General features: G+C 44.5%; 1 protein-coding gene across 1 annotated transcript in view; it reads left to right on the forward strand.

The window, feature by feature from the left end:
- Nucleotides 1–20,236, forward strand: part of LOC127597659 (NT-3 growth factor receptor-like) — a 74,644-nt gene that overhangs the window by 39,002 nt on the left and 15,406 nt on the right. Inside the window, exons 8-9 of the mRNA XM_052060854.1 lie at nt 1,618–1,730; nt 18,486–18,669. Coding sequence (XP_051916814.1) covers nt 1,618–1,730; nt 18,486–18,669 — 297 coding nt within the window. The remainder of the gene's footprint in view (nt 1–1,617; nt 1,731–18,485; nt 18,670–20,236) is intronic.

Genomic DNA, 20,236 nt, shown 5'->3' on the forward strand with positions numbered 1-20,236 from the left:
CCTTTTGACTGAATATTTGTATTATCTTTAATAACATAGTCAACTTTTGTGCTTCAAACGGATAGGGTCATAACTGGAAATTATATTAGACACCTTTTGTGAGACATGAGGTGCACTTTTTTTGTTTGAGAAAGTTACATAAAATAACTGACCTGATTTGTCAGCCGCTGCTTGTCTTGATTTTAGCAGATGGATGTTTTTCAAATACGTTGTGTCAGTCTTTACATCATACGCAACTATGGTATGCCAAATGAGATGACAATACATCAGCAAATACGGTCGTGCTGTACCTCCACAAAAAAGGTTCGACCGAATCCTGCGATCACCTGAAAAAATGGTAGCACCAGTGGTACATGAGTCAAAGTATATACAAATATATATGGTACGTATATTGTATATATACAGTAACTTCTCTTTTTTTCTGTTATGCTCCACTAGGAAGAAGAAAATAGTTTTCGCCCCAGAACCTCTGGGCTGCAACATTAAATAGTATCAATTGTTTCAAAAAGACATATACCACTGCATGAGACTGTGAATTATTAACCGAAAATAAATCAATACAGGAACGATATAGGTCAATTTACAACAAACATTAACAAAAGTTGAGCGCGTTGGAGCGCATATTTAGTCAATGACATGTCCACACAATTGTACGTACACACATATATTTGATCACTTCCTTTTTGACATTTTAGGAAAGCTGAGCTTCCCTTGCAGTCTTAGAGCAATCGCCTCTGCATTGTATACATAGTTCAGTATTGTATAATAACTGTAGAAAATAAAGCTGACTATCAAGTACAACTTTATTGTCAAATGTTTGTATTGAAATTTTGTCCCTCTCACATATTTTTGTTTTTTTTTAAATAAATCCTACTTCACAGATTTCACTTATCACTGGTTGTTTTTGGAACGTAACCCCCACGATAAACGAGGGATTACTGTACTCCCTGTACACATCCTGCCAATGCCAGTGGTACCGCCACCTACTGTAGTAAATTTGCAATGACACTTTATTGGAAGTGTGGAAAACAAACAAAAAAAAATGTTCCCTGGGTCATGTGTCCACGGCATCGTAGCCCCTGCCCCACAATTGCACTGCTGTATGTGCATTCAGAATGTGTGTGTGTATACAGGTATATGTATATATATATATATATATATATATACACGCACACAGTACATACCTGTATATATCTGTGATTCCCAACCAGTGTGCCGGGGCACCTTAGTGTGCTATGTGTGCTCTAACGTGTGCCGCGGCAACCTAACACATTTCATCTAATTTGTGAGAAAGTTATTTGTTAATAACAAATAATATATCTTTGTACATCTATCTATGCCAGCACCTTACAGTGAAAGTGAAACTTACAGAAAGAACAAATAAATTATATTCTATTCGCTGACAAAAAGTATGAACTTGACATATGTATCCTCTCTTTGTGACAATTTTGTTTTGTGGTGCGCCATTCAATTTTTATTTAACTTAAAAAAATGTGCCTTAGCTCACTGAAGGTTGGGAAACTGATGTATTTGATATACTGCACATTAAAGTTTTCATCATTTCTTTAAATGTTTGGTACAGATTAAAGAATGGCCATCTGTCTTTTTTTTTTTTAGTTTGCCCCGCTATTATAAAGCTGAAGAAGCCAGTGCGTCACCATGACACCTGCATCGAATTCCAAGTTAGAGGTTCACCCCACCCAAAATTAAGATGGTTCCACAACGACAAGGTTCTCTGCTTTAACTTTCAGTGGAATGACTCAATGTCCTGTGTCAACTACATAGTAGTAGTGTAGTTTTGTGTTTTTATTTTGTAAGTTAGGGATGGAACGGTTCAAAAATCCAAAGTTTGGTTCGATTCTCGGTATGGAGCTCAGTTTTAGGGTCACCTAGGGAAGCACTGTTAAAAACAATCAATTGTCTTGTAGTTTGATGTGATTGGTGTGATTGCATTACTTGCAATTTCTATTGTTATTATGATTTTTATTGCTTTTTATAATTGTATTGTATTCTTCCTACTCCCTTGAACATAATACTTGTGTTGAATGATGACTGATTTCTCTTTGCTTTTTACTATTTTACTTACCTTACTTTCTGTCAATTATTTCCCCCCAAAAAACATTCAGTTATTGCGTTTTTCATGTTAGTGGCATATAGTGGCAGGCATAACAAATATCTTCTCTTCATTTGGATGGCAAAAGCTACAACCAACCTCTTTATCCATTAGTTGCCATTCATGCAACATAAGTCATGGCTCCCTGCAACTAAAATCAACTGTGTGTTCAACTACACATGCCAAAATAAATTTTACACGAGGTACATATGTGACTAAACTGAAACACGATAAATATTTCAGTATGTTTCCTTTTTTTGTTTTTGTTGTTTTTCCATGAGGTTTTTCTGACGAAAAATATGTTGGAAAACACTCATCTCAATGAAAGCTAAACATTTTTAATGTCTGAGGCACATAGTCTGATGAAGATGTGTCCTAATTCATATCTAATATGGAGAGAGTAATGATTACAGTGTGGTGAAAAAGTATTTGCCCGCTTCCTGATTTCTGTGTTCTTTGCATTATTTATCACACACAAAGGTTTAAGTTCATCAAACCGATTTCAATATATCGGCAGAGACTACCAAAGGAAATGCAGTTTCTAAATGACGATTTCATTTACCAAGGGAGAAAAAAAAACTATTTGGCGAGAGGTGCCTCTCCGTGAGCCATCACCTTATCATGGTGGAGGGGTTTGTGTGTCCCAATGTTCCTCAGAACGAAGTTGTCTGGGGCTTTATGCCCCTGGCCGGGTCACCCATGGCAAAGAGGTCCCAGGTGAGGGACCAGAAAAAGTATGGCTCAACAGACCCCTTATGATGGATAAGATAAATGGATCTGAGTTTCCCTTGCTCGGACGCAGGTCACTGGGGCCCCTCTCAAGAGCCAGGGCTTGAGGTGGGGCTCATTGGCGAGCGCCTGGTGGCTGGGCCGACACCTATGGGGCCCGACAGGGCTCAGCCTGAAAAGGTAACGTGGGTCCCTCTTCCCACCTATGGGAGGAACCAAAGGGGTCGGGTGCAACGTGCGCTGGGTGACAGTCGAAGGCAGGGACCTTGGCAGTCCAATCCTCAGTGACAGAAGTTTGCTCTTGGGGCGTGGAATGTCACCTCTCTTGCAGGGAAGGAGCCCGAGCTGGTGTGCGAAGCACAGAAGTTCCGACTGCATATAGTCGAACTTGCCTGCACACACAGCCTGGGCTCTGGTAACAGTTATCTCGATAGGGGTTGGACTCTCTTCCACTCTGGAGTTGCCCATGGTGAGAGGCATAGAGCAGGTGTGGGCATACTCATTGCCCCCTGGCTCAGTGCAGATACATGGGGTTCACACCGGTGGACAAGAGGGTCACCTTCGAGTGGGGGGACAGGCCCTGACTGTTGTTTGTGCATATGCACCAAACAGCAGCTCAGCGTACCCACCCATTTTGGAGTCCTTGGAGGGTGTGCTGGAGAGCACTCCTGCTGGGGACTCCTTTGTTCTGCTGGGGGACTTTAATTCTCAAGTGGGTAATGACCGTGAGACCTGGGAGGGTGTGATTGGGAGAACGGACGCCCCCGATCAGAACTGGAGCGGTGTTTTGTTGTTGGACGAATTAGGTCGATGATTGACTTTGTGGTTGAATCATCGGATTTGAGACCGCATGTTTTGGCCACTCGGGTAAAGACGGGGGGGGGGGGGGGGGGGAGCTGTCAACTGATCATCCCCTGATCAGTTGACAGCTTGGAACCGATGGTGGGGGAAGATACATATTGTGAGGGTTTGTTGGGAGCGTCTGGCGGAATGCCCCGTCAGAAAGAGCTTCAACTCCTCCAGCAGAGGGGAGGCGGGGAACATTAAGTCTGAATGGACCATGTTCCCCGCCTCTATTGTTGAGATGGCCAATCTGAGTTGTGGCCATAAGGTGTTCGGTGCATGTCATGGCGGCAACCCCCCAAGGAGTAAGGAATGCTGGCAAGCCCAAAGACAGTGATCGAGAAGGACAAGGACTGGGCAGATGGACTGAACCATTTTTTCAACCGTTTCGACCAGTCGTCTGTCCCTTCCCCCAACCACAAACTGCAACCTCTCTCACTGAGGACTTCCTCCCCCACCCCTCCTCTTTCGACCAGCTCTCATCAACCCAGTATGTCACCTGGTTCCTGCCTGTCCGTCACAACAGAGCAGGTAAGGAACAGACTGAGGAAGATGAATGTGAGGAAGGCAGCAGGTCCGGACAAGATCAGTTCCCGGCTCCTTAGGACCTGCTCTGACCAGCTGTGTAACATTGTCCAGCACATCTTCAACCTGAGCCTGAAGCTGGGCAGAGCTCCACAGCTGTGGAAAACTTCGTGCCTGGTCCCAGTGCCCAAGACCCCCCACCCTAAGGAGCTGAACAGCTACAGACCGGTGGTGCTGACGTCTCACCCGATGAAGACGCTGGAGAGACTCATCCTCGCCCACCTTCGACCGCTGGTGAGCCCGTCACTGGACCCGCTGCAGTTTGCCTATCAGCCTGGCATCGGCGTGGAAGACGCCATTATCTACCTCCTCCACTCAGTGCTGTCACACTTGGAGAAGGCTGGGAGCACTGTGAGAATCATGTTCTTTGATTTCTCCAGTGCCTTCAACACCATCCAGCCCAATTTGCTGGGAGGCAAACTGCACAACGCCGGAGTGGACCACCATCTCACAGCATGGATCATAGACTACCTCACAAATCGTCCGCAGTACGTGAGATTGCAGAGCTGTGAGTCGGACCGGCTTCTCTGCAGCACTGGAGCGCCGCAGGGGACTGTTCTGGCTCCATTCCTGTTCATCCTCTACACCTCGGACTTCAGACATGTCACTCCAAACTGCCACCTTCAGAAGTTCTCCGATGACTCTGCGATTGTTGGCCTCATTACAGAAGGGGACGATCGGGAGTACAGGGGACTGACAAAGGACTTTGTGGACTGGTGGCAGCAGAATCTCCTCCAGATCAACCCTAGGAAAACTAAGGAGTTGGTTGTGGATTTCTGCAGGAAAAAGTCCTCACCAGCACCGATGAACATCCAGGGTATCGACATAGAGAGGGTGCCCTCCTACAAGTACCTTGGTGTTCTTCTGAATGACAAACTGGACTGGTCTACAAACACGGACACCCTGATTAGGAAAGGACAGTGCCGACTCTTCCTACTCAGGAAACTGAGGTCTTTTGGGGTTCAGGGGTCACTCCTTAAGACGTTCTATAACTCGGTGGTGGCTTCGGCCATCCATTATGGCATTGTCTGCTGGTCAGGCAGCATCTCAGCCCGGGACAGAAAGAGACTGGAGCGACTGGTCAGGAAGGCCAGTTCTGTCCTGGGTTGCTCCCTTGACACTCTGGAGGAGGTGGGCAACAGAAGGATGCTAACTAAGCTAAAAGCTATGCTGGCCAGTGCCTCCCACCCCCTCCAGCCCGCCCTGACAGCACTTGGTAGCTCCTTCAGCCAGAGACTGTTACACCCGCGCTGCAAGAAGGAGAGATACCGACGCTCGTTCCTACCGACTGCTGTCAGGCTGATGAATAAAAAATAACAATCATAATAATAATAATAATTAAATGATGTGAAGGAAAATTGTAAATAGTACTGCTTAGTAGTAATAGTTTGTTGTTTTTTTCTCTTTCTTCTTTCTACATACATTCTTGCTGCTGGAGGCTGTAAATTTCCCCAGTGAGGGACGAATAAAGGATATCTTATCTTATCTTAAGCTGAAGAAGGAGTCCTATCTGGCCTTTCTAGCCTGTGGTACTCCAGAGGCAGCTGATGGATATCGACTGGCTAGAAGCAGTGCACCATTAACACTGTGTGCAGTAGGGATGGGGTGCTGTTGACCTCGACTTGGGCCCTTGTGAGTCGGTGGAAAGAGTACTTTGAAGACCTACTCACCCTCACCAAGAGCATATCAACCGCGATGCGGTTCTGAAACGCCATCAGGGAGGTGGCCGCCAATTGCTCTTTTATAGCCAAGACGGCTTCTTCAGTAAAATTTCCGAGCCTCTGGACGTTGTAGTGGAGGTAGTTGATCCTGTCAACATTTTTATTAGGGGTAACCCAAATGAAAATGGATTCCCAACCGGCAGCAATCTGGTTAACCAACTTATACTCATCTGGCACGCCACGAGGAACCCCAATTGCGTCTATATAGGTGAGATCGCCATCCCTCCAGGAGGCGGCACGCCGGAACCGGAGAAGGTTACTTCCCGTCATCGACGATAACGCAGCCCCCTGTATATCCTCCGCTGTTGATGGAAACACAGTTACTGGCAAAAGCAGTGATACCAACGCACAGACACCACTAGCACCCTTCAAAGTATCGTAAAGCTTAATTCCCCCACACCACCACCACACATCGCCTCTAGGAACAAGGGGCACCGCAACATCAAAGACGGCCCGACACCACCCGGAGCTCAGAAACCCCACCGACCGCCTACCCCCAGCCACCCTGACGCAAGTAAAATTCGCGCACGCCACCTTCGCTGAAAAAATTGGTGTAACCGATACAGCCTTAGTCAGAGGGTACGTAATGTGCCATTGACGACAAGAATAGATTGGAGTTCTTTTTGTCATTATTTCCAGAAAACAACGATCGGGCAGTAATGTAGGAATTATCCGTAACAGCGGCCTCTGCCCCATACAGGTAATACAGCTATAATTTACCAGGGAGGAAGCATGCTCCATTAACAATAACCAGTTATTCCCGGTTTGAGAAACTCCAGTTATCGACAAAATGTTATCATCCGTAGTCACGTCGCTTTCCAATTTTACCGTAACGCCATGCGACCGAGAGAAACCGTCCAACGCCTGAATGGGTTTCGCCAGGCTACGGGAAAGACACAACTGTATCACGAAGTAGGGGCATCTCCCCCCATAGGGGCTCAGATAAAACACCAGACACGGTTCCGAGTCGCAAGAAAAACCTTGGAAAGTACGTATGGTCACTTGCATGCCCACTTTAACGTGGACCATATGTATTAAAGGCCTCAATTTCCTAGCACAGCTGTCTGTGGTCCACTTACGCCAATTTGTCCCCGTTTCAGCAACTAAATTCGTCCAACCCCTAGATTTGTACGTCAAATACCATGTGTAACCTCGAGCATAACTACGGGCACTATACGAATGTGCTTTGGGCCCGGAACTAAATATCGTCCCATCTTGTGTCAACTTAATCTGCTCCCAAGGAATAGTCATCACAACAGTTGTGTTATGTGGGAGGCAAAAAATCATGACCTGGGTGTATTGCTGTCTCTGTGTCTATCTTTATCTTCCTGACAGAATATGAACGCTTAGCCCGATCAGTAACACCATCCGGAAAATCCCCCCCCTGCACAGAGACAGCAAGCACCAAAACAAAAAGAAAGCCGACCGCATAACAGGAACGGGGGAAACGCAACAACCAAAACATGGACATGTCGACAGAAACAGTCCCTAATCGAGGGAGAGGTGTCTTACAAAATCTTCTGCCGGCCGTTTGATGTTTTCAGTAACTAAAATACTGCTCCCACCGCGTCACCGGTCTTGCTCACCTCCCCGATGGATGTTCCTATCGAGATGACCTTCTTACAATGCGAAAGATGTATTCAAGTTCCCCTTTCCGCGATCCGCACGGCAGTCGGAGTAGACAGCAACACCTGGTGAGGGCCCAACCACTTCGGAGAGTCCCAATGTTTCCTTTTGATGCTCCGAACCAGCACCCAGTCACCAGGAACAACCAGGTCATCCTGTTGAGAAGAAGCACAATCGCCCTCCGGTAATCTCAAGTCATTCCTTGTTTCTAAAGTCTTTCTCATGTAATCAGCCAAATTAGCCTCATTATCTAATTCCCATCGTGTGGAAAACACCGGCAACTTGTATGGCCTCCCAAATAAAATTTCAAACGGCGACGGAGCCGCCACACCCGTAATATTTATATGCAGTTTAACCAAATCTATACACTGCGTCCATGGCCTATGGGTCTCAGCCATGCATTTCCTTAATCTAATTTTAATCGTAGAATTCATCCTCTCCACCAACCCAGAAGATTGCGGATGGTACGAACAAATGTGTCTAAGGTTTATATGAAACAATTGCCCTATTTTATTAATGATTGTGTTCACAAAATGCGTACCATTGTCACTGTAGATGGTCTCAGGGATACCATATCGAGGTATAATATCCTTACACAAAGCTTTAGCCACCGTCAAAGCATCTGGGCGTTTTGTAGGGAAAATTTCAACCCATTTTGAAAAAGCATCGATAATGACCAAACAATACCGCTTCCCTTCGCTTTTGTTCAATTCAATGAAATCCATGTGTAACCTTTGAAATGGGTATGTAGCCTTAGGAAATTGACCCCGTCTCGGACGTAAATTTCCCTGAGAATTATGCTGCGCGCAAATTACACAGGCCCTACAAAAGGCAGTCGAATATAGATTAAACCCATAAGCCGTGAAATGTTTCTCAACCAGAGACACCATTGCTCTCGCTGTAACATGTGATGCCCCATGACTTAATACAGCAGCCCAATTAAAAAGGTTTTTTGGCAAAATAGGTTTCTTTTCAGTGCCGACATAAATCCTGTCCTGTAACGTAGCCCCCTTTTTTTCCCACATTTTCTGCTCACTGATTGGACTTTGTTGCTGCATATAATATAAGATATCATTTTGCAAGATATTATCATTTTGTTTACAATCTACAATTGCCAAAAAAGGTTTAGAGGCGGCATCTCTCGCTGCTTTGTCTGCAAAAGCATTTCCAAGACTGATGTAATCAGTGCCTGTTGAATGCGCTGTGCACTTACATATGGCGATCTGCTGTGGTAACTGAACCGCATTCAGCAAATTTGACAGAAGTTCCGCATGTGTGACAGGTCTCCCCGTGGAATTACAGTGAAAAGGATACCGTGAAATACAGTAACAATCTTATTCGCCATCAGTCTGCATGCTTCAGTTAACGCCACCAATTCCGCAGCTTGAGCCGAGTAATGTGGTGGTAAAGGCTCGGCCTTTAATATTTTGTCTGCAGTTACCACAGCATATCCCGTTTGCGTTTTTCCATAAGTGTTCTTTTTAGATGAACCATCAACAAAAATGACTTCCCCCATTTGTAATGGCTGATCACTCAAATCAATTCTACATTTCGTAGTTTGTTCCGCTAGTTCCTGACAATCATGTTGTTCACCATCATCAGGAAGTGGCAACAGTGTGGCTGGATTCAAGGTTGTGCACCTCTCCAAGGTGAGATGCGGCTGAGACAGCAATATCGCTAGACAAGACAAATGTCTCGCAGGGGACAAAAAGGTCATGTTTGTCTGCAGAAGCAGAGCGGCAACTGCATGGGGTACTCTCAGTATTAAGGTGTGAAATAGCACAATTTGGGAACTGCATTTTACTGCCATAGACGCCGCAACTACAGCCCTGACACAGTGGGGAAGTGCACAAGCCACACTGTCTAGCCTACTTGAAAAGTAAGCGATTGGTCTTAGCTTATCTCCATGTTGTTGCGACAAAACAGACGTCATGTATTCATCCCGACAGTCAACCATTTGAATGAAAGGCTTTGAGTAGTCGGGCAATGCTAAGGCAAGATTCGACGTCAGCATTTGTTTAATTTCACAGAAAGCTTCTTCTGCCTCTGTTGTCCAATGTAGTAATGATGTCATCTTCAGGTCCTTTTCATACATCAATTTAGACAGAGGGGCGACTATCTCCGCATAGTTTGGAATCCATCCCCTGCAATAATTAGTCAATCCCAAAAAGGACATCATTTGTCTTTTTGTCCGTGGTTTCGGTGCTTGCAAAACAGTTTTCTTCCTACTCTCCAAAATAGTTAGACCCGATTTACTGAGGCTATGTCCCAAGTATTTTACTTGTTCCCTACACAACTGTAGCTTGTTTTTACTGACCTTGTGACCCTCTTGAGCTAAATGATTGAATAACGCTAGAGTGTCTGTTTTACAAGCATCTAGATTAGGTGCGGCTATTAGGACATCATCCACATAGACTAAAATTTGGCTCCCTCCTGGAGGAACGAATTTCGACATGCTGGCGGTCATCATCTGGGAATAAATTGTCGGGCTTTCACAATACCCCTGAGGTAATCGCGTAAAGGTATATTTTTTACCTTCAAATGTGAATGCAAACCAAAATTGACTATCTGTATCAACTGGTACGGAAAAGAATGCATTACTAATATCTACCACAGTAAACACCATCGCATCAGGATCTAAACTATTCAAAAGTGTGTGTGGGTCTGGCACACAAGGTGCTCTTTGAACTACAGCTGAATTCACCGCCTGCAAATCAAGAATCAATCGCCACCCCTACGGAGGAAGGAGCTTTCTTAACAGGAAAAATTGGTGTATTACACGGTGAATCATTACACTCCGTTATAACTCCTGCCTTAATCAAATCACTAATCACTGGTCTGATTCCGTCACGTGCATCCGTTTTTAAAGGGTATTGCCTCACACAAGGCCTATATTCGCTTTTTGGTCTTATCTGAACAGGGAGCGCTCCTTTTATCAAACCAACATCCGAAGGGCTTGTAGACCATAAACTATCTGGAACATTTTGCAAAAAGTCTCCTTCATCTGTGGTTAAGAGCAAATGAGGATGATCATTCTTAAATCAATAAAGGTGTGTACCTTCTCGGACCTGGACAGTCCAAAATAGTGGTTTCCTGTACACCTCAGCTCTTGCACTATACTCCAAACCTCTCCCGTCTGGCATCCAATCAGACATCAGTTGTCCTTCCTGGACAAAGGGTCCCAAGCTGGACCACTCCACCCCATGCGCTTTGTACAAAGAAATATGAGGGACAAACTTTTCTTTATAGAGTGATTGTAACTTTTCTGAGAGCCGTACTCCTGCAGCCACAGTAGAAACACCATCAAAATACAAATAGTCAATTGTTATCTTAGCAGGAGTAGCTCGATTTAGCGCTCTTTCGTAGTCTGAGTTGTGACCCTCTGTGCGCTTACGCCACAACACAACATGCAAGCAGTCACTCTCCATTTTCTCCTCCAGCTTGTTAACGTGTAGGAGCCCCTCAGACAGGAGCGTATCGCAGGTTAGCGAAGGTAACTTATCCGGTAAGTCCAATGTGTAATACAAAAGGACGGAGGGTCTGCCTTTTATCACATTGATGTTAGCCATTTTTATTTCATGTCGCCTCTTTATTTCTATGACACCTGCCGGTGACGGGACTAACGACAATCCTAGCAAAAGTAAACCATCTCTCCCCAGTAAATTGATGGGAGACTGGGGCATCAATAACACCGACATTCTACAAGTCTCCCCCTGTGGATCTCTGATCCACACTGGGTCAGTCTCTAAAGCCACGGTGAGCATGCCGCTAGCTGCTCTAACAAACCTCTGCTTAAAGATGGTGGCACCAGGAAAAGGGTCCCTGCAAGCTGTCTGGCAGGCTCTGGAATCACACAAAAATGTTAGCGCTTTACCATTTACCATCAATGTTACTTCAGGGTTAACAGAAGTCAGAGCCAAAATCTCCTGCAGATTGAGCGCCACCTCTAACTCCTCATCTGCGTCATGAGTTATCTTTTGCTGAGACCCAGTCATGTCTAGTCATGCACTCGCAAATTTATTTTTGGGACAGTCACGGCAAATGTGTCCTGTCTCTCCACAACACCAACAAACTTTCTCCCTCCTCATCTTTGACATGCCTCTGCTACGATGGCGGCTCTTGTTGTCATTGTCAGCCCCACGGCCACGCCCATTGTACATCGGTTCTTTTCTCACAAGGAAGCTGTCGGGTCTCAGATTTTTCTTGCAAAATTCTTTCAGCGTGCAATGCCTGGTTTATATTCTGCTCAAGACTACCAGTTGGTTTGTTAACCCAGTGTTTGTCGAATGGAACTATTAGAGTGGGCATGGAGAACGTTTTTCAACTGTTCTTGAAAAACACTGCCCGGAGTGTGGTCTTCAAGAATACCACTGTTGGCCTTAAAGCACTCAGTCATTCTGGTGCGGTACTCTTCAAAAGATTCACCTTCTTTTTGTTTCGCCCTACTGATGGTAGTATAATTTGCTCTCTGTTTATATCTATCCTGCGTACGTTCTGCCAGATCTCGCACCCTATTTATCAATTCACTGCTATCATGAGGAAGTATCATGCCCCCCTGCTTGGGGTCCCAACCTCCCCGTACACTATGCCAATCACCCCGCAACGCCGCCATCCAAACTTGTTGCACCTCAACTCCATTTAGATGATATGATTTTCGCAGATCCTCCATTTCCTGGACAAATTGTACCACGTCAATCTTATGCGATGTAATGCCGTCTACGGCTTTTTTTTACATCTTCTTGTGTCCATGTTCTATAAACAAGAATGACAGGCGACTCATCTTTTATGTCTGGATTTGCAACTTCAATCATGGGAAAAGCGTCTCGTACATCGCTCCCGGATGAGTCAACCTTAGTCGCAGCAGGGGGAAAAACACTACCCCAATTTTTTGAAAATTCCACTCCCAGATCTCCTTTTCCCCTGGTGGCCATCGGATGGCCCCCTCTGTAAGAGGGTGGAGGGGATGGTGGAAAAGGAGGAGATGTCGGAAGAGTCGGATATAATGGTGGTGTAACAACAGTATTTGTGGATGCCATCTCCAACGCATTTTCTCTTTCTACTTTCTGCTCCAATGCATTCTCTCTTTCTACTTTCCGTTTTCCCCCTGTCAGTATACCTACCGGACCCGATTCGTCATCTTCTTTCCTGTGAAACATAACGTCTCCCTCAGTTTTTTCACTTGCACAATCCCCTCTTTCCACTTTTTCTAAACCCCTCTTTACTTTCACTTTCCGCCTCTTTTCAGCCAAAGACACCCAGAAATCAATGTCTCCAAACCCATCCTTATCCATTTTCGTTTTGTCATTCTTGCACATCGATCTAATATCATCCTGCAGGCGCATCAACGTTTGTATATTCAGCTGCCCAGCGAATTTGTATTTTTCTATCCACGTATCTAGATGTTTTATCTTCGAAGGACATTGGCTCTCTACCAATCTCCAGTCCTTACATGTTAACTGCGTTTTGGGATCACCTCTCTCCACTGTCTTACTATTATGAACCCCCATTGCGAATTAGGGGGTGGAACTTTGAGAATTTGGATCATTTGGAATTTATTTTTTTAAGAGTCAGCGATTTACCTAGGGTAACTAGGCTGACTATTCCCTTGAACAGGGTGGCAATTTCTCCGACTGAGGTAATTTCCAACCTTCTACCACCAAGGTGGCGGGAAATTCTTGCCTCTGCTTCCTCAGACAGTTGCCACAACAAATGTCATGTTCAGATGAGGTAGCGAACCTCCACTCACACAGTTACACAGTCATTCATTTATGCGCATTTAATTTGGTTTTATCCTATTACCTTGACCAGAGGTAACGCACTATATAGACATTATTATTGTAAATGTCCCCACTGTGGGACGAATAAAGGATATCTTATCTTATTTATACCCGGGGTTTAACACACATTATTTACACACGGAGTTTAAGCACGTGCAGGACACCGTCGCCCTCACCAGTTTATGAGACTTGCACGGTCTGTATGCCTGATAGGGACTAGTATGGCTCAGGGCTTTGCGGCTTAAAAAGACCTCGTCTTTTTGCCGGCGCGCAAACAGTCAATCACCGTTGAAAGAGTTCCTTCTCAACAAACCCCTCTCAGGCTCACATAGGGTCTCGAACCAGGCGTTCGAACCAAACTACAACACCTGCCCTGAGAGTGTTTCAATTGAAAACAGGTTTAAAGACCCCGACCTCCGTCTTTACAAACCCGGCGCGCAAACACTCCTCGAGTGTCGATGCGGAGTTTAAGTACGTACAGGACACCGCCGCCCTACTTACCACCAAGAGTAGTCCTCTCTCCTCTGGGATTCGCTTCAACCCTCAGCCCCCAGACGAGGAGCCGAAACCCAGTCCCAGAAAGGGGTGTCTTTGCCGTGGCCACGGTCTTCCTGGTCCTCGACTCAGCCTCTGGAGGCGTCAGGTATGTTGCGATCCCGGATGAGCCCCCAAAAATGTCAGGTTAGTCCAAATTGACACTCAAGAAAAACCAAAAGGAGGAGACAGGAGACTCGATTCTGGTAGCAGGAGGGAACGAGGAGAAGCGTTCGGCTTCAGTTCTCCACACGTAACCCTAACGATCTCCCCCTTCACCTCCTCATTTATTGGGAAAAGCTACTACATAGGTGTGTCCAACCTCAAGGGTGGGGGCTGTTGAACACACACTGAACTTGTTTGACTATGTGTGTGTATGTGAGTGCAATTTACGTACATGTGTGCAAATAGACATAAACATCCTGTTGCAGCTGGTGTTGATGTCTCCATTCACGCTTCAGCCTTGCTCGCTGTTTAGTCTTAACAGTTATCTCTTCCCAGCCACATCCTCGGAAAGGTGGTTGCGACCCTAACTTCTCACACAGTACAGCAAGCAAAAGTGAGCACATAATGAAGAACATATAATGATTATAGATGTGAGTAAATAATAAAGGATAAATCTTTATTGAAAGCATAAGCGTTCTTCATTGCAGGCAAAGCAAACTAATGATTGAAAGCATAAGCGTTCTTCTTTGCAAGCAAAATCAAACTATACTGACAGGCGGAAGCATTCTTCATTGCGAGCATAAAATGACACGAGAATCAACCGAATAATACGTGAATGTATGATTACTAAAAAATAATAAATCCAACACACACCTTCCGTCAAGGAAGCAGAGTTTGAGTACTCTGACGTGGGCTCTCTTCTCTCTGTGGTTGAAGTCACCAATGTGGTTAAAAGGCTCCTCGGTTGCAAAGCGGTGGATGAGATCCGCCCGAAGTTCTCAAGGTACTGGATGTTGTGGGGCTGTCCTGGTTGAAATGTTTTTGCAACATCGCGTGATCATTGGGGATATTGCCTCTGGATTGGCAGACCAGGGTGGTGGACCCTCTGCTTAAAAAGGGAGACCGGCAGGTGTGTTCCGACTACAGTGGGATCCCACTCCTCAGTCTCCCTGGTAAGGTATATTCAGGGGTGCTGAGGAGGAGGGTTGTCAGAGATTTTCTCGGACAAAGTTAAAGAAATGACTCGGCACACAGGAAAATTGTCTTCAATATCGGCGGAAGCGGACCTCTGCGAGCGAACGACGGTTGTTGCTCCGCGATCACACTCAAAGTCCCGTCTCCGCGAGTTCTACATTTTATTGTAACATATGCAAAATACAAGAAAAACACTGCCCCTGATTTTTGCATAGCGCACCCCCGGTTGGGCCCCTCAGTAGTGATTGGTTACCTGTTTTTCAACCTCGAACCACCAGTACATTGGCGCCTTTTCTGTCTGGTCTACATTGAATCAACATGTTGCAGACTTTGCGGATGGCCAATGTTGCCTGGGCACGACGGATGTTCTCACCTCATCTTTTGTTGCTCATCCGCTGTTCCCGAATTGTTCATTCCCCCTTTGTGACCAAGTTTCGCCTTCTCCCCTGTGGTCGCCCACCTGTATTAACGTGTTAGTGTGGACTTTAACAGCCCGCCGGCCAAATGGCTGGCGCCTTTGTGTGTAGGCATTTGGGGGTGCTGGATATACACCCAAACGCTTTGATGTGCCCAAATAAATGAAACTTTAAACATGATACAATTTTGCTCATTGATTCCTCTAACAAGGGTCCATCAGGAAGTCGTGCCACAGATTCAGGAGGAGCAGTGTGGTTTTCGTCCCAGCCGTGGAACAGTGGACCAGCTCTACACCATAAGCAGGGTCCTCGAGGGTACATGGGAACTCGCCCAACCAGTTTACATCTACTTTGTGGACTTAGAGAAGGCATTCAGCCATGTCCCTCGGGGAGTTCTGTGGGGGTGCTTCGGGGGCATGGGGGTACCGAACCCCCTGATATGGGGCTGTTTGGTCCTTATCCCACTGATGTCAAAGTTTGGTTCGTATTGCCATCAATCAATCAGAATTGTTTCCAGTGAGGGTTGGACTGCACCAAGGCTCCCCTTTGTCACATATTTTGTTCACAACCTTTACGGACAGAATTTCTAGGTGCAGCCGAGGTGTTGAGGGGGTCTGGTTTGGTGGCCTCAATATTGCATCTCAATTTTTTTTCCAGATGATGTGGTCCTGTTGGCTTCTTTGAGCAGGGCTCTCCAACTCTCACTGCAAAGTTTTGCAGCCGAGTGTGAAGCGGTTGGGATGAATATCAGCACCTCTAAATGTAAATCAATGGTCCACAGTCGGAAAAGGATGGAGGAGATCTTTCCCCCAGTGGAGGAGTTTAAGTGTCTTGGGGTTTTGTTCACGAGTGAGGGCAGGAGGGAACAAGAGATTGACAGGTGGATTGGTGCAGACCTCCGGCAGCAGAACTACTGTCAGAGCCATGAACCACAAAAGGAGAAAACTGGGAAAAGTGGCAAAGATTCCTGAGAGTGGTTGACCAACTAAAATTACTCCAAGAGTGCAATGAAAAATCATCCAGGAGGTTACAAAAGACCGTAGAACTATATCTTAAGAACTCCTGACCTCACTGTCCTCAGTTCAGGTCAGTGTTCACGACGCTACCAAAAGAAAGGCACTGGACAAAAACGGCAACGATAGTAGAGTACCCAGGTGAAAACCACTGCTGTCCAAAAAGAACACAAACGGTTATCTCATATTGCCAAAAGACATATTGATTAGACTTTTGGAAAAAAATGTTGTGGACTGATGAGTCAAAAATGTAACGTTTTGGAAGATGTGAGGCCCATTACATTTGGGGTAAATGGCACGGCATTTGAGAAAAAGAACCTCATGCCAACAGTCAAGCATAGTGGTAGCAGTGTGATGGTCTCGGGCTGCATTGCTACCTCAGGACCAAGACAACATTTCTATGATTGCTGGGATAATGAATCGTGTCTACAAGAAACTCCTGAAGCTGTCATGTTGCATGTGATGGCAGTGTACCCAAAAAAGCAGGGAGGCAGGAGAACCAGGGAGAACTGAACAAAATATACAGTACATGTATTAATAAAGAAACACTTTCAGGGGGACACTGGAGAAACTAAATCCAAAACAAAATCAAAGTCCTGAAAACCCCCAATAAGCCAAAGTAACAAACAAACAAAAAGCTATGGCAGTAAAACAAAACACCATGACAGCAACAATGATGTGACAAAGACGTACAGAGAACTGGCAACTAAATATAAGCAAACTGACAAGAAAACACGGAACACCTGGACAAGACACAAAGGATTGAGGGAGCTGATTGGTCCATAGAAGGGATCCGGATGACAAGTATAGGTGGAAACAAAATGGTACGAGGAACTCGGAAGCAAATGAGCAAACAAAACCATGACACAAACCCAAATGTAAAGTAAACAAAAACAGAATTGAATCAGATGGTGAACGTCCAACCATCAGTTTGCGCTCTCAAATGTAAACCCACTTAGATCATGCAACAGGAGGATCCAAAACACACCAGCAATTCCACCTCGGAATGGCTCAAGCAAACAAAAATCAAGTTTTGAAGTTGCCAAGTTAAAGTCTGAATTTGAATCCAATTGAGATGCTGTGCTGCGACCTTAAACGGGCAGTTTATGCGAGCGAGAAAACCCTCTGATATGGTGGAGTAGAAGCAATACTGTGAAGAAGAGTGGGCCAAAATTCCTCCACAGCAATGTGAATGACTTATCACCAATTATCTCAAACACTTGATTTCAGTTATTGCTGTTAAGGGTGCAACCAAGAAACAACCAATTCGTAGGTTCAGGGGGCAATTACGTTTTCACATAGGAACAGGTAGTTTTAGATTCTTTTTTATGCCTTAATAAATTAAATTGGCATTTAGAAACGGCTTTTTTTAAATTTTCTTGGGTTGTCTCTGTGTGAAACAGTATTAAAAATGGTTTGATGAACTGAAGCCTTTGTGTGTGATAAATATGCAAAGAACACAGAAATCAGAAAAGCTGCAAATACTTTTTCACAGTGCTGTATATGTATTCATCTCAACTTAATGATAATTGTGTCTTATGTGAATAAGCTTGTGCATGAAGTAATAATGTGACTTTTCATTCACAGGACATGAACACACTCAAAAATAATCTTTTTGACTCTAACCAGCACACTGAATTTCAAATGAAACTCTAAACTCTAACTGACGGACTAACTTGGATGGAACCAAAATGCTTCAGCCGATCGGTTTTGAAGGTTTTCAGAAACCGTTCCACCCCTAAAATAAGTAGCTGAGGAGTTAACTTTACTCTAAAATACATTTTCATTGGTATTCATACTCACTATTGTAGCATAAGCCTTTGTTTCCTTCTTAATTAATGGTTATTGACAACCGTTTATTAATATTGATGTATGCATCACTTCAGTGTGACTCCTACACTCAAGTGTGAATATGAGAGGTTGATTGAATTTGATACTATTTCTAGAGATCCTTTCATTGATTATTTCTGCTTTCATTACTAATGCAGGAAATTTCCTATACCGATTATGTACGTCTTGATATGGATATTTATCAGGACTACATTGAGGGATGCCTTACATTCAAAAACCCAACACATCACAACAACGGCAACTACACTCTGGAGGCTAAAAATGACCTGGGGGTGGTCAACGGGACTGTCCGTGGGCACTTCCTTGACAAGCCCTTCAATGGTAAGTTGGTGTGGAGTGATAATGCATGCTTGAGAAACAAGTTATTTGACTTAACATACAAGATGTCCAAGGAGCGGTAATATAGCACACATAACAAGTCAGAGCTTTATTTTTAACTGTAATCGTCTCAACCTAACCCTTTTCTCATGTTTTACTAATTGGTAGTTTTTACCCCAATAACCACATGTGTAGACTTTCTGTTTATTTTATTCATTAATTATACTGTACTTGTAAAAGGTAAATTCAACTGACACACTTCTGTATTCAGTATTTTTTGTTGCTTACCACATGGGTGTCATCAAAGATAATTGCCCCAGAACATTTCTTAAATTATGAATTTGTCACAATTTACGTTAGATGATGTTGCATGGTTAGCATGCACAATATTCATTCAAGTGAAAAACAAGGTTTGACTCACATTTCTGGGTGGATTTTGCAAGTTTTCCTTGTGCTTGAGGATAATTATGAATGTTAAGACATGTTTGCTGTGGTCACAGAAACCCTAGTTGTCCAAATTGTAGTGTGCTGCATTTTTTCCCCCTCTGTATTCGGGCCTCGGCAAAAGTTGTGGCCAGCAGCTCATAAATGGGTGTGTTAATATGTGCTTGTTCTCTTACCATTTGTTCAAAAGTTGTGTCACGTTGCGCCCGAGGCGATAAAAGATCGCCTCGTGCACAACAAAAATAACGAGGTGGATCCCAGGAAAAGCAGACACGAAAAGATTTTGTATGAAACACAAAAGGTTTTAATAACGAACAGAAAGAGCCCGACAGGGAAAACGGTAACAAAAAACGCTGGTCAAATAAGGACCAGGAAATAAGGAAAACAACCGAAAACGCTCGCGGAAAAACAAAGAGCGAGGAAGTACAGAAATCAGTAAACTAGAGCAATAACAATTTAGATGCAACGCGAATAACAAGAGTAGTGGCCGTAAGGCAAAAAGGCAGCGAGTAATATCAATCGATGAAATAGCGCGAGAGAGCAATGGCACGGTAAGGAATTCTCCGGCAGTGAGAGGACTGCCGGAGCCTCTTAATAAAGGAGGATAATCAGCCCGAAATTACGGACAGGTGTGCAGATGGCGGAGGGAAAAAACCCGCCACCTGCTGGCGGGCACGTGACGTGACAAGTTGAAAGTGAAATGTTGAGTCTATTCTTGACCATCTGTAGGGGGACCCAAAATTGTTCTAGCCAGCAGCGGAACAATTAAATAATCAAGCAATGTTGGCTCTACCATAGACGTTGCAGTTGAATAAGTTCTGCTTTATATTAAGTATGGGGGATATTGCACTTCATATTCTTTATTTTAAGCGTGAAATGATCGTAAGCTTTTGACATTCTCTGTCTTTTATGCACTCTTTGCTGCTGGCTTGCATATTTTGTATCATGAGTCTGCAATAGTCACTACAGACTATTTTGTATCATGAGTCTGCAGTGACCGTCTGTGTACGATGCCCACAAAATCATGTGATATAGCAAAATATTTACATTCTAAAATGAGACGGACAATTCAAGATTCTGTGAGAGTGAAACCATTAAGTGAATGATGACACGATGAGTACTGTAC

This window comes from Hippocampus zosterae, chromosome 3 (assembly GCF_025434085.1).
Source record: "Hippocampus zosterae strain Florida chromosome 3, ASM2543408v3, whole genome shotgun sequence".
NCBI lineage: Eukaryota > Metazoa > Chordata > Actinopteri > Syngnathiformes > Syngnathidae > Hippocampus > Hippocampus zosterae.